Source organism: Poromitra crassiceps (genome assembly GCF_964638095.1).
Source record: "Poromitra crassiceps genome assembly, chromosome: 19".
NCBI lineage: Eukaryota > Metazoa > Chordata > Actinopteri > Beryciformes > Melamphaidae > Poromitra > Poromitra crassiceps.
Window position 1 is genome coordinate 15,179,203 of NC_139646.1, and position 15,748 is coordinate 15,194,950.

Genomic DNA, 15,748 nt, shown 5'->3' on the forward strand with positions numbered 1-15,748 from the left:
TGAAAAGGAGATGAGAGAGAAATTGTGAGAGAGTAACAAAAAGAGGAAAAGAAAGAGGAATGTGTGAAGGGACACACAGAACAGCCAGAGAGAAAGTTGGAAAGGCCTCAGACATGGATGAGAAAAGAAAGAAGGGATACAAACGGTCAGTTTAATGTTAGGCCGGGGGTGGGGGGTTGGGGGTGGGGGAGAGGGGCCGTGACACCAGTGAGAAATTAGGTGTAACAAACGGTTTACCCACAGTGCTCTAACAAGACGTGCATCAGCATGCTGCCTGTGGGGGCGTGTGAGAGCATGTCCGTTCACACGCCAACATCTTAATAGTAGGTGAGGAGGATGCTGGTCTCCATGTGAAGTCACTAGACCTACTGGCTCACAAGGTGTGTTATGAGCACCATGAATCTTTTTTTTTTGTGTGGGGGGGGGTCCCATTCCTTTTTCAGCTTTTATGTTGTGCAATCATTTCCTGGGAATATGAGAGGTGATGCAGATCCAGACAAGATCAACAGATACAGTCTAAAGTAATATGGTCTGCTCACAGCAGGGATGTTGAAAGATCTGTTTACGCAAGGCATGACCGATTCACGAGGAAATGACAGTGATATTGCTGCAATTTCATAGTGGGATCCGATCCTGTTAGACCTGATTTCTCCTTTAAACTTTACATTCAGTCCACACACACTGTTCCACGCCCTTTCCTCCATAGAGACACTGTATGAAATAGGCCACGCCCATCACAGGGGAAAGCTCTCCATTCACTTCCATACACCAGCGTCATTTTCCTTGAATTAAACATGGCTAAAAGCTGTTGTGTGGTGGGCTGCGCAGACAACAAATGTAAAAAAATCACAGTTTAAAGTTTTTTGTACTCCCGAGCAAAACAAGGAAGCTGTTGAGAAGAAAAATGTGGATCTAGGCTGCAAAGAGGGAGTACTAGTTCCTCTCTCTAAAACAGACGAGTTGCGTTGGTTGCGTTCATGTGTGATGGTCTCAGGATATCTTGCTCTGTATTGACTGCCAGTAGGCTACACAGGGTACACATGTAATGCGAAATCTCACTGATTTGTTAATCTGATAATGACAGTAGAATTGTCCATGCCTGGAGTGAAAAGGGGCTGGTCTCCATCAGTGACCTGTATATTGATGGCCAATTTGCATCCTTTGATCTTCTGAAGAGAGAATTTTAGTTGCCCCAAACGCATCTCTATAGATATATACAAGCTAGACATTATGTCCGATCCAAGATTCACAATTTTGAAGTTCTCCCAAATGAACATGCTTTTTTTGAGGTTTTGTTAAGCCCTCCCAACTCCAGGCATCTTATTTCTAGGTTTGTGTGTTTGTTCGACGATTGCATTAAGGCCCCCACTGAGAGGATCAGAGAGGCGTGGCAGGAGGAACTTGGTGTTGATCTGTCTGAAATCATATGGGACAGGAGTCTGTCTGTGGTCCAGCTCTGCTCAGTTAATAGCAGACATCAACTGATCCAATTTAAAGTTGCTCACCGTCTTCATTACTCCAAGCATAGGCTACACAAGATATATCCTTCTGTCTCACCACTATGTGATAGGTGTCAGAGGGCACACTGTCCCATGCTTTTTGGTTTTGTCCTTCACTATCAGGATTCTGGGCTAAAATATTTGACTGGTACTCTTAATACCCCGTTCAAGACAACTCGGACCGCCGGAAAAAATTGGTTCCGACCTGTCAAAAGTGAATTGAACGGTCGTTCAGGACGGAATTACAGCTCGGAAATTCGGGTATCATCCAGAGCTCCGGTTTCTCCGAGTTGACGTCACAGCCACATCAAAATGATGATCCAAAATGATTTATTTTGATGAGGCTAAAAATTATAATTGACTTTCCTTTGGACCACTTGTAGTGGATCCCTTGCACAGTATTTATTTGTTATTTTTTTGTAAGCAGACAAGCATTTTACATGACTGGTAGCACCACTTTGTAGCATTGTATTGTTGAATGTATGTACAGTATATATGTATTTTTTTCTTATTTTTTCCTGTCAGTTTTTTTTTATGTTCTGAAAGCGCAAAATAAAATATTGAAGAAAAAAAAATCTGATAATGATAGTGATATGATAGTTAAAGCAGCTACGAGCAAGCGAGACTACTCAGCGTTGGTCTCGTCTACTATTAGAGGTAAGATGTGAGACATCGATATTAAATTTAGACTGTTTAATAACAATCGAAAATCTTGCTCGTAGCTGCTTTAACTTAGCATCAATCCACTTTGACAGCAATGTCACGTCAGTCACTCAAACTAGGCTGAAAAGCATACCGGTAGCTGTATTTCAGATTTTAAAAGTGAAATGATTAAATATCAATATATATTATTTTACGTGGTGATTAAATCAAGTAACGTTACTGGTAAATCTCTAAGTATTTCACGTCAGACCACTGTGTGGGATCATTTATTATCCAGCTTTATTGAATGAGAGGACACTGATGGAGGCCATTAAGTTCGTTTTTTTTACCCCAATATACATTCTCCTCTCTGACAGAGGCAGTGTGCTGAAATAATCCTTGGCAGATTTGTCTACTTGAAAACAGAAAAAACCTTGTCAGACTGTCCATATCTGATCAGATTTCCTCCCAACGCCTCCCAACGCCTGTGAACTAGCGATCCAGTTTCCCCATCGGTGGGCGTGGCTTTCCAACTGTGACGCGCTCCGCAGTGTCTCTATGCACTGTTGGCAAAACTCTTACAGCATATTAGCCAGTGCCTCTAGAAACAGATCATCTCATAGCATTTATCTATTTTGATCAATAAATGAGGGGTGACAAGAAATGGAAAAAGCAAATTCCTCCAAGTTATAGAAACTGTATGTGAATGAGCTCTTTTTAGTATTTTGTGGGGTCCAAATGTTCAAAAGACCTAAGAGATTGAGGTCAGATTAGGGCTAGAAAAGGGATGAAGGCTAGATATGCATTAGCTAGATTTAAAGTGAAGGGTTAAAGAAAAAATTACATCAATAAGAACATCCTCATAAAGGTACAGTCATGCATAAAACACATGTGTGTGTGTGTGTGTGTGTGTGTGGGTGTGTGTGTGTGTGTGTGTGTGTGTGTGTGTGTGTGTGTGTGTGTGTGTGTGGGTTGGTTGGAAGATGGGGGGGGGGCATGTTTACCTGTACTGCATCTTTGTCAGCAGATTCGAGTGTGTTGTCCAGAGTGTTCCTCCTCCCTCTCTGGTCCAGTGTGGAGTAAGCATCTGAAGATGAAGAGGAGACGGATATGTTCAAACGTGTGTGTGTGTGTGTGTGCGTGTGTGCGTGTGCGTGTGTGCGTGATATTCTGCTTTTGCACTTGCCTGGTCCCAAGTCATTCATTGGAATCATGTCTCTGTCCCGGTCCCCTTTTGCCCCTGAGTATCAAACACACAAAAAACACACATTGAGCAAAGTGAACCATATTTCAATGTCCTAATGTTAAAGGTTTCTGTCAACTCAGAGACGTAGTGTTAAATGTGTAATAAAATAAGTGTGTACGGGCGGGCAGGCGGGTGTGTGTGTGTGTGTATCAAAAAATGATTTGCAAATACTTTTATCGTCTCACTCAAGTTTGGTATGCGATGGGTGCGGTTTGCCAATACAAACATTTTGTAGAGTGCCAAAGAGTTTAGACAAGGATATGAAAGTTTTAATAAAATCCGTATAGGATACTTCTCTGTGATTGACAAACCTAGCCAGCACTATTTGAATTGTCCCAATGCGGTAAGCCCAAACACTATCTGGTCTTCCAACAGCTTGAAATAAACATGTTATTTGCAACTCCTCTTTGACCCATCTACAAAGGCAATCAGCAGTAACTCATTTTGTGTGTGTGTGTGTGTGTGTGTGCGTGTGTGTGTGTGTGTGCATATATGTGTTTTAGGTAAAAGGTCACGATGAAAGTTAGGTCCCATATAAACTATAATTCTACCCATTAATGCTAAAATATAGTCTGCTTCTGTACCAACCACACATCTGTTGGAGCGGAGAATAAGGAGACAAGACACTGCAGACCTATTATTGGTTTCACCACTCACAGCTGTTTGACTTTGCAGGGCATGCGTTTCTCTCTCTCACTCCCTGACCTTTGTCTATAAGCGGCAGAGTGCTGCTGTCCTCGTAACCTCCATTGGCTCTGGTGTTGTTGCTGGGAGGGTTGAGGTTGATCATGAAGTCTGTCTTCTTCCAGCCATCCTTCTCCAGGGTGCGCCGCAGCTCCTTGTAGGCCCAAACCGTCTGCAGCACCAGCCCGGCCCCACGCACCTCCCGTTCCGATCGATTGCTGGCCAGCAGGCAGGAGGAGGGAGGGAGGGAGGGAGGGGAGAGGCAGACAGAGAAAGACTTATTTATAATCCTAACAGGACTGGATGATTTGATATCCTTTTTTTTTTTTTTCCCAACCCGAGCCCTTACCCATCCTTGTTGATGAGGACCAGCCTCTCGATCCCCTGCGAAGCCCTGAGGGTCTTGGCTGCTTCCAGACTAGAGCCCAGCACCTCGTGGAGCGTGCTCAGTACCGACACCACCGTCTCCTCAGACAGCGCTCGCACCGGCTGGCTCTGACCGCCGCCTGGCAGGTTGGCCACCAGGTGAGGCACAGCGTGTTTACCTGAGAACACACGCACGCACAGAGAGTGCTCAAAAGGACAGCTCACGCTAAAATCCAAAAACCCAAATATATATTTTTCCAGTCAGTTATTTTTCCTCTCACCTGTAGTGCTATTTATCCAGTTAGATCGTTTTGTGTTAGTGACTGAGTTTGGGAGATATCGGCTCTAGAGTTTCTGCCTTCTCTACAATGGAACTGGATGGCACTCAGCTAGTGATGCTCCGCCACACACACACACACACACACACACACACACACGAAAAACTCAACAGCGATGTCTCTTTCCTGAAATCATGACCCGGTTACCAAAGTAATCCGCAGACCTTGTGATGAGTTTCATGTAGGAACCATTTTCTTTCGACTGAACTACACCCACTAGCTGCTAACCATTAAGTTCCTACATGAAACTGCAGCTAGAACAGCAGCTAGCTAGCAGCTAGTGAGAGTAGTCTGGTCGAAAGAAAATAGTTCCTACCGGGTAATTATTTCTGGAAAGAGACATTGCTGTGAGTTTTTCAAATGTATTTTTTGTGGCACTTTGACCGCCACAAGCAGAGTGCCATCCAGTTCCATTGTATTGGAGAGAAGGCAGAAATCTCTGTGGCCGATATCTCCAAAACTCAGGCAACTAACACAAAACGATCTAGATGGATAAATAGCACTACTACAGGTGAGAGGAAAAATATGCATTTGCCTTAATAGGGTAAACGCAGCTTTCTGGCACTCCATCCAGGTTCAAACAAATGGGTAGTATTTCCAAATACTGTCTGTTAAATATGGAGGACTCCAACAAAGTCTTACCTAATAGGTCTCTGTTGCGTGCGTCGATGGCCAGGTTGCGGAGCGCTCCAGACATGGCCCGGACCACGCGGTCGTTGCCGTGGGCCAGCAGCTCAGTCATCATGGGTAGACCCTTCTCCTGACGCAGCAAGGCACGGATGTACCGGCCATACTAGACAGGGACAAAGACATTTTTTTCTGTTTATTAGAGGACTGTATAGGTAGGTAACACTGTGAGTGATGATGATAAAACAATGACTCGTCGTTGAGAGAGTCGGATACACTGGACATCTCAACTTTAACAACAAGCCAGCAGGACGAATGAGCATCTTTTCCACTGCAATAATGTGTGGATTTCAGAGGTCAAAGTACTTGTAAAACAAGATGGAAAGTGTGATTCATAAATTAGGCCGTGTAGCCCCAGGTGACAAATGACTCAGATGCAAACACGATCAGACATTTTGCATGAAAAAGAGTTTTTAGAGGAAACCTGAGCGGTAAGTGAGGTGACAGGTTAGACGGCGTGATATGGTAAAGTTACCTGCTCACAATACGATTAGGCACTTACAGTACTTGGGATAAAACAATATGCACAGCTCATGCTATCCACAAAATGGCGTGGGCTATAAAATGAGCAAGCTCTGGACTAGCTCCACACTGTCCTTTAAGGACTGTGGCACAGGTTTATGTTCTGACTAGCCCCACACTGTCCTGTAAGGACTGTGCACAGGTTTATGTTCATGACTAGCCCCACACTGTCCTGTAAGGACTGTGCACAGGTGTATCTTCATGACTAGCCCCACACTGTCCTGTAAGGACTGTGGCACAGGTTTATGTTCATGACTAGCCCCACACTGTCCTGTAAGGACTGTGGCACAGGTTTATGTTCATGACTAGCCCCACACTGTCCTGTAAGGACTGTGGCACAGGTTTATGTTCATGACTAGCCCCACACTGTCCTGTAAGGACTGTGCACAGGTTTATGTTCATGACTAGCCCCACACTGTCCTGTAAGGACTGTGGCACAGGTTTACGTTCATGACTAGCCCCACACTGTCCTGTAAGGACTGTGGCACAGGTTTATGTTCATGACTAGCCCCACACTGTCCTGTAAGGACTGTGGCACAGGTTTATGTTCATGACTAGCCCCACACTGTCCTGTAAGGACTGTGGCACAGGTTTATGTCCATGACTAGCCCCACACTGTCCTGTAAGGACTGTGGCACAGGTTTACGTTCATGACTAGCCCCACACTGTCCTGTAAGGACTGTGGCACAGGTTTATGTTCATGACTAGCCCCACACTGTCCTGTAAGGACTGTGCACAGGTTTACGTTAGGGATGTCAACGGTTAACCGTTAATCGATTAACCGTCGCTAACGTCGTTGTTCGGTTATTGCTGTCGGTCTATCAGTTAACACATTGAATGCCAGCCATGTTTTCATTCCTGTAGGTAAGTTGTGCCAGGGGTGTTTTTGACGATTCTGGCTCATTTTAGAAGAGCCGAGGATTCTTTTCTGTTAAGAATTCATGAACACCAATCATCTAAAAATAACTAATAGAATGTGTGCTTTCTCTGTCTAAAAGAGTTAGTTTGCAGAGTTAGTAGTTATGTAGATATTAGCCGTTGAGTACAGCATGGTTTCAGCGTCTGGAAATTTATTCAGAGATAAATGGCTTTTTGTGAAACAGTCACTTTAACCATTCATTTTTGGCATCAGTAAGACCGTCAGACATTCTAAACAATAGTTTTGAACAGTAATTTCCTCCATAACAACAGGAAACACCCCTCTCATTCAAACTCCTCCCTCCGTGTGTCTTCTCCTCCTTCCTCCTGGCTTCAGCGGGCGTGTCAGAAGCGCGTTGTGCTGCCTGCCTGTCTGTCTGCGTGCCTGCCTGCCTGTCTGCCTGTCGGGCAAGACGAGTCTGAAACGGATTACTGTAAAATCGCGTCGCCATTTCCTTGAATGGCTTTCTCCCGCGGTGTGTGTGTGTGTGTGTGTGTGTGTGTGTGTGTGTGTGTGTGTGTGTGTGTGTGTGTGTGTGTGTGTGTGTGTTCGCGCGTTGCTGCGCGGCTCTGGGGGGAAGGGATCTCTGTCCGTTCTGTGTGTGTGTGTCCGGGCTTTTCCGCGGGAGGCGGCTGCTTTTGTGGCTTTTGGGTCCCGTGGCTGTGACTTCTCTCGGTCTCTGTCGCCACTTAGTGGTCGGTAAAATAGATTACACGCATGCTCTTGCTCCAAATAGTTATCTGGAAGATGTAAAAGGGGTTGATTGATGTCCCACCGTCAAAAAAACATGTAAGACGAGTTATTTCGGCTCTGGCACTCAAGCGCTGGATTATGTAAGACGAATTATTTCGGCTATGGCACTTAAGGTGTTAATATAAAAAAATAAAAAATAATTTTTTTTTGGTCTATTTACTCAATGAGCTCATGCCCAAACAAGGCGTGTCTATTTAGATGCTGAAATGTTAATGCTTTTTGTGTTACAAATTCTAACACAAAAAGAATTTGTGTTGAAATGTTGATGCTTTTTGTTAATGCTTGTTAATGCTTTTTGTGTTAGAAATTCTAACACAAAAAGCATTAACATTTCAGCATCTAAATAGACACGCCTTGTTTGGGCATGAGTTCATTGAGTAAATAGACAAAAAAAATATATATATATATATATATATATATATTAAAAAATTATGAATTAACCGATAGGTTAATCGATTATTAGCGTCGGTTAATCGAAAGTGAAATTAACCGAAAATTGACATCCCTAGTTTACGTTCATGACTAGCCCCACACTGTCCTGTAAGGACTGTGGCACAGGTTTACGTTCATGACTAGCCCCACACTGTCCTGTAAACATCCAACACACTGTCCTGTAAACATCCAAATATCGCAAAAAAGTTTCAACGCTTGAGGGAGACAGAAAAGCAGGGTGTATCGATAAAAGGAAATGGGATAAATGCAGTGGAAACAGCTTTAGCGCATCTGTAACCAAATTCCATTAAAAAACATGCAGTTTTAACAGAGGAAGACAGTGGGATTTCAAGCGACTCACATCCAGAATTGACATTTTATTCACTTACAGTAAACCTCTCCGTGGATTACATATATCCCGAATTGAAGAGTGGCGTCTGGTAATACATTTTACGTACCTCTGTATAATCAAGAACCGTTAAATTAATATGTGATATTTTTCATAGCGAGACAATGGCACGCACGTGTAACGTTTGCAGAGGCAGACAGCAGTGCGCTCTCTCCGTCACCAAGCCTCCAGCATGATTTCCTCCACTTCAGTCTGAATATCAGGCTAGGATGTTTTCTCTTTACCTCACATTTATTCAGAGAACGGGGTTAATTCCCTCGTTTGAGGGTTTGACTGGCGTCTGGCCAATGCCATGTTTTAATCACGTCAATTAATTAAACCTCCTCTTCACCATTCCTAATATTACCGTACACATAATGGTAGTGGGTGGAAAGATGCATAATATCGCATTTTATTTTGCCAACTTTCTGAAAATGTGATTAAAAGTTGCGATACCTTTGGATGGAAACCCAGCTAGTGTAGGGTTGTTGGTAGAGCCAAATGGAATAGGATGTTTTTGATAGCAGCGGGGCGAGTCATCTTACCGTCCAGCGTCCAGCACACAGGTTCTGAACGGCTCCGGCTGATGCCTCCAGCACAGTGGGGTTCTGGGACTCCTTCAGCAGGGAGGTGTAGATACGGACCACATCCGGCTGGAACAACAGTTCGTAACCTAGACGAGAGATGGAAGTAGCGGGGGCAGTAAATTGATGTGGAGAGAGAGAGGTTAGATATAAAGAGAGAGAGAGAGAGAGAGAGAAACGCAGGGGAAAAGAGGAACAGGTAGAGAAAGAGGAAAGAAGGGCGGAGACATAAGATTGGAGAGGTGTTGATAAGGAGAATAAAGCAAAGCTGAACATTTGCTTCACAGTAAAACACAGAGAGGTTGATTGAATCGGTGTGTGATGTAATGGCAGTGAGTGTTAAGCAGATATTTACCTTTGGCAGGGGTTGTCCTCTTTGGAATGTCTATTATGTCTGTGGCTGCGTCCTCATCTTTCCTCCCTGGAAACAAACAGCAACACCACAGCCTTAGAAACACACTAGAACCGTCTGGAATCAGCAAGGACTCCAAATATGGCGGACTGAGCTCATTTTAGAGTGCTGGCTCCACCGTTAGTGAATTTGATCTAGTTGAGTTAGACGCATACTGTGAGGTGCACGCACACAAACAGATCCACAAACGGATCCTTTACATACAGAGCGGAGACTATTTCACTATGACCCTTTTGGAGTGAGAACAAGGCGTGCACGTTAGTACGAGGACAGTTACACAAACCTGTTAGCTTAGCTACTCTCATGTTACTACTACTACTACTACTACTACTACTACCAGTGCAGCAGGCAGTGGAAGCGAAGCGCAGGTCATACAGAAGCAAGAGCTTACCTTTGGAAAACCACTCATCTGTAGCCCAGCCCAACAAGGAGAGAGGAGGATGGAGAAGTAGATGACAGGAGGGAGGAGAGAAGGAAATAAGGGGCGAAGAGGGAGAAGAGGGTGGCAAGAAAGGAGGAAGAGAGAGCAATTAGGTAAGAGGAAAGCAGCCATAACGGAGCCACCCAAATTAACACTTGCTTAGTTACAGAGTACATCCCAATGGCACCCCCTCAGAGACAGAATCAGCACTGTGACATCATGCCACGTATGGAGGCCACATACAGCGTAGGCCTGCACGATATGAGGAAAATCTGCGATGTGCGATAACATTGTTCAATATAGCGATGATGATACGACTTGCGATAAATAAACAAATATTAAAGTATGCAGATTAGCTATACAGTTCCTATGTCTTTCTGCTTTAATAATGCTAACATAGACCCCAAACATAGCCTATGCCCACTGAATAAAGAAATTAAATGCACACTGACTCTAGCTGAAACTACACACAGCGTGTTTGGGCTTTGGCAGAGGGGCGGAGCGCACTGTTGCAAGGGAAAGGTGTACGCTGGATTTACAACACAAGACAAAATGATCAGATGCTGAGTGGGAATGCATGACTCATGTAAATAAAACCACTTTTGCTATTCATTGCGTTTCAAGCAGTCTTTGCGATGTGTTTTTATTGCGCAGGTTCATATTGCGATGACGATGAAAATACGATTAATTGTGCAGCCCTAATACTGCGCCACGTCAACCAAGTTCAACACACACTGGCTGTTACCATTTCATACACATTGATCCTAGTTGCTCCAGATAACCTTCAGTTTGGCAATATTTGTTGCTGTGATATAAAAGGTAGTCAACATTTGATAGAAAATGTGCAACATGAACTGAAGTGAGAATCAAAGTGATATATAAAATAAAACTAGAACGACCGCAACGCGGACTTATGCCTCCGCCATTAGTTCATTCTTGAGTCCAAGTGGATGTTGGAGCAAAATTGGAAGAAATTGCATCAAGGCGTTTCTGTGCAGAATTGGATATTTGAGCCAAATGTGAAGAAATTTAGTCAATGTGTTACTGAGATATGGCGTTACCGAGCTAGAAAATGGCATTTGTTAGGTCACTGTGACCTTGACCTTTGACCTTTGATAACCAAAATGGAATCAGTTCATCCTTGAGCCTAAGTGAATGTTTAAGGCGAATCTGATGAAATTCCATCCAGGCGTTCCTCAGATATCGCGTTAACAAGCTTGAAAATGGCGTTTGAGAGGTCACAGTGACCTTGACCTTTGACCACCAAAATCTAATCAGATCATCCTTGAGCCTAAGTGAATGTTTAAGGTGAATCTGATGAAATTCCATCCAGGCGTTCCTCAGATATGGCGTTAACAAGCTTGAAAATGGCGTTCGAGAGGTCACAGTGACCCTGACCTTTGACCACCAAAATCTAATCAGATCATCCTTGAGCCTAAGTGAATGTTTAAGGCGAATCTGATGAAATTCCGTCCAGGCGTTCCTCAGATATCGCGTTAACAAGCTTGAAAATGGCGTTCGAGAGGTCACAGTGACCTTGACCTTTGACCTTTGACCACCAAAATCTAATCAGATCATCCTTGAGCCTAAGTGAATGTTTAAGGCGAATCTGATGAAATTCCGTCCAGGCGTTCCTCAGATATCGCGTTAACAAGCTTGAAAATGGCGTTCGAGAGGTCACAGTGACCTTGACCTTTGACCTTTGACCACCAAAATCTAATCAGATCATCCTTGAGCCTAAGTGAATGTTTAAGGCGAATCTGATGAAATTCCGTCAAGGCTTTCCTCAGATATGGCGTTAACAAATATCCGTACGGACGGACATCCGTACGGACGGCCGGCCGTACGTACGTACGGACGGACGGACAACCCGGATCCATAATGCCTTCGGCCTGGCTTCGCCGGCGGAGGCATAATAAAACAAAATAAAGGGAATAGAATTTACCTATGCATTAATGAGACATGTCCTTATCAGCTCCCCTAGAAAATTGACCATATTATTGCCTCCTATGTCACAATGCTTCATCTAGTCTGCCCACCATCAGATTACAGAAAAACTGTTGAAAACTAGCAGGCTGGCTATGTCTGACACATTCACATTAATGTTGATTGATGTTCATTGTCGCTGAAAAAACAGATTTGGTAAAGTAGGCAAATCCACAAACAACCAAAAAGGGATGTTCTAGTTTAAGAGAGAAAAATCAATACTCTCAGTGAAACACAAACAAGAGAGCAGGCAGAGCGAGGATGGACATTCTTGGAGTTGGGGGAGATTGTTAACATTCCTCTGCCAGCCACTGGTTTTGTTTGTGTGTGTGTGTGTGTGTGTGTGTGTGTGTGTGTGTGTTTGTGTGTGTGCGTGAGTGAGTGAGAGAGAGAGAGAGAGAGAGAGAGAGAGAGAGAGAGTGTGTGTGTGTGCATTAGTATCTGTCTACTAGTGTCACTGTAGATACTGCTGTCAGTATCTACAGTGACGACATCACCACAATCCTACATCTCCCTCTCTCTCTCAAACACAGACCTTTGCTCTTGCGGGAGCTAAAGCACCCGCCCTTCTGGTTGGTGGGGGCGGGGCCCTGGTTGAGGGGCGTGGCCTCCTGGTAGCGCTCACAGCCTGGGATTTCACGGTGCACTTGATAGGACAAGTTCCTCAGCAGACACACGCTGTTCTCTATCAACTGGGCAGATGGTAGAATGAAGGGAGAGTAATGAGGGATGAGAGAGGGAAAAGGAAAGAGCAAAAGATTAGAATGCAACCTGGCAACCAGTCAAGTCAACTAGTCACTGAATCATATCCCCTCCAGTCTTTTAACTTAACTTTGAGTTTTACCCATTAAAAATCTCTTCTGCCTCTCTTATCAGGGTTCCCACACCTTCTTAAAACACCAAATTCAAGGACTCTCTCAAGGTCAAGGACATTGAGATGTTTTGTAATGAGAACTAGCAGGCTTCACAGAAGCTCACAGACAATTAGAAAAAGAGGCTTGAATGTGTGAACAATTCTCAACTGTGCTGTTACACGTAAAGTAAGAAATAGATATATAACCACAAACGACGACGACTACTTTTAACTTTTATGAACGACTTTGGATATCAGCACTAAAGGTTTTTGGATATGCGCAAATATCGCAACGCCGACCTCCGCTGCAAGCTCCTCAAATGAACCAGGTGACGCTGGTAAGAAAATTTGACAACGTTAATTAGGTCGCCAGCTGGCTCATTTAGCTCTTTACTGTCTATGGTTTAGCTGAATGAGTTGTTTGTAAATGGGGTGTAGGTGGGTAGGCATGTTTTCTTCCATCTATCAGTGGTTGGATGTTGTGTTGTCGTGGCCAAAATAAACCCCTCTGGTATATTTCATAATGTTGCCGCAAACTGCACTGTTCCTGCAATTGACGTTATCAGGGTCAATATCTGTACCAGACACTCACTACTTGCTGTCAGTCATATCCATAGACCTATTAGCATTTAGCTTATTTAATTAAGTTAGTTAAGTTATTTAATTTGACAGGCTAGCATGCAAAGGTACGTTTGTTTTTTGTTTTATTGTTTTATAAAAAAAAAAAAAAAGGGCGGAATCCCTGATTGCAGTTTGTCTAAAAAGTGCAGGTCATTCTACTGTTGGTCTGGATAAGATCATCAACTAATTGCCTAAAATATTGAACTTACAGTTAGGTCCATATATATTTGGATATTGGACACAATCTTCATCAGTTTGGCTCTGTACACCACCACAATGTATTTGGAATTAAACAATCAAGATGTGCTTTCATTGCAGAATTCCATCTTTAATTTGAGGGTATTTACATCTAAATCATAATTAAACCATCATTGTGGTGGTGCACAGAGCCAAAATGATATTTTTTTTTGTCAATGTCCAAATATTTATGGATCTGACTGTAAATGGATGCGAGTGCTACATACCTTATTGTCCACATCTTTACAGTCTATTTGGGATTGGACGATGTACATGAGCGAGTCGACCAATCCCGTGCACTCCCTCAGCTTCCTCCTTGCCTCACTTCGCTCTGAACTCACATTCCTGCAGAGGGGAGGAGAGGTGAGGAGAGGGGAAGGAAAAAAAGGATTAGCAGAATGAGGAAGAATGGACGTGTTTAGAAGGAAAGAAGAAGAACTTGAGTCAATTTTACACACAAAAGGATTCCTGGGCACAATGCTTGTTGGGGTTGGGGGGAGGGGCGGGGGAGGGGGTAACCATAGTGTAGTTTGTGTGAAACTCCTGTTAAGTCTTAACAGTTAAGTCCATTGGTTTACAAAGACAGTACAGTTTGACAGCATCAGGTTACAACTGTGGGACGAAGTCTCCTAAATTGCTCCCTCACCTCAGTCCTATTCACAGATCTACAACAGGACTGGACAGGTGAAAACAACCAGGTGGAAACTGAGAACCAGTTTCTGTGAAGGGAAACAAATAGGAAGCACAAAACTGTGTGGAATGGTATTCAGCCCAGGTCTTTTGTGCTGGCCTGCTTTTCCCAGTGACAGCCACGCCTTCCCACACAACACTACGGCACATTCCCTACCACAAAGTGTGTGCGTGTGTGTTGGGGGGGGGGGGGGGGGGGGGGCACTCAGTTCACTTCAGATAGTTCAGGAAGTTTATTTTCATGCTGCACTAGGCAGATTCTTATGTAAAAAAAAGACACTGGTCTTATGAGCCTAGATCACAAGGAGGCTGTCTCCTAAACTGCAATACAGAGAAACCTGGACACACCAGCGTTAGACGTTCTGTTTCTCTCCTCCCTTTGGTAACGTAGCAACGACAGACCAGCCAGCTGAGTAAAGATGAGTGCGCAGTGTGCAGCTCACTGACATGATGTTACATTTAACATGATTTCTGGGTCCATTCATTTAAAACGGTTACCTGTCGCTGCCATTTGGGGCCGCTAATGTGCGAAAATGCCTATTGCAGCTTATATTTTTATCCATTTTAAATTTAATAGAGCCAGATGTTAACACTTTCACTGGTATTCAGTTTATAATCCGAGTGCACACTGGATTGACCTCAAACTCATTATAATCATCTGCAGCCTAAAATGTGTCCAATAAGGATTTCCTCTGGTCTTTCTGAATATGCAGATCACAGACCTCTTTCTCTCTGTCAACTTACTGCCTGTGTTAACTGCTCTCTCCAATTAAATGTTGAGGGTGCTCTACAATTTAAATTAAACCCGAGTGCCATCTCAGTAATTAGAACCCTACTTTAAGCTACTTTAAGTTTAGTATTGGAATTATTGTGAAATTTATCTTGTTTATTAAAATCAATTCTCCAGATTCACAATATTAAAGTAGCGTGCTTCATTCAAACTGTAGGCAATCTAAATAGTGTCGTAACCATTTTGAGTTTGGCTTGGATAATCAATCATCCATCAAAAGCCTACCTTCATTTCTTGACTGGATTTAAGCACAGTGCTTGATGTTTAATAACTATATGATGTGGAGAGCATTCTTCTGATCATCAGTAAATATCACAATATATTTGAAATTGCAGTGCAGATCTACATGCGCAACACGTACCATGTGTTTACTGGGATGATATTTTCCAGTCCTTTGGTGCAGATCCCCCAACTTTTTAAGACCAAATTAATCACACGTACTTTTCCAGACCTACATAGAAACCCTGTAATGAATTGCCTGGCCGAGGGGACGCACAGATAACAGATCCACATTCTAGTACATACTGTTTACACTATATATGTCAATGCCCCGCTGTCCTCGACTCCGTTTCCTCCCTCCCTGTAACCCTCAAAATCGCTTGTTCACTCTGTCCAGATCTCCCTCAGTTTTGTGAGATAATAGATCCCCTCATTAAAGCCTCTATCCTCCCTCGTCAT

At 43.6% G+C, this 15,748-nt stretch overlaps 1 protein-coding gene across 1 annotated transcript in view; it reads right to left on the reverse strand.

The window, feature by feature from the left end:
• The window catches only part of ctnnd1 (catenin (cadherin-associated protein), delta 1), a 43,286-nt gene that overhangs the window by 2,799 nt on the left and 24,739 nt on the right, over window positions 1-15,748 (reverse strand). Inside the window, exons 11-20 of the mRNA XM_083655799.1 lie at window positions 15,512-15,548; window positions 13,818-13,935; window positions 12,415-12,571; window positions 9,416-9,481; window positions 9,022-9,149; window positions 5,418-5,568; window positions 4,421-4,616; window positions 4,093-4,289; window positions 3,328-3,381; window positions 3,146-3,228 (exon numbers count right to left, since the gene is read on the reverse strand). Of these exons, the coding sequence (XP_083511925.1) occupies window positions 3,146-3,228; window positions 3,328-3,381; window positions 4,093-4,289; window positions 4,421-4,616; window positions 5,418-5,568; window positions 9,022-9,149; window positions 9,416-9,481; window positions 12,415-12,571; window positions 13,818-13,935; window positions 15,512-15,548 (1,187 nt within the window). The remainder of the gene's footprint in view (window positions 1-3,145; window positions 3,229-3,327; window positions 3,382-4,092; window positions 4,290-4,420; window positions 4,617-5,417; window positions 5,569-9,021; window positions 9,150-9,415; window positions 9,482-12,414; window positions 12,572-13,817; window positions 13,936-15,511; window positions 15,549-15,748) is intronic.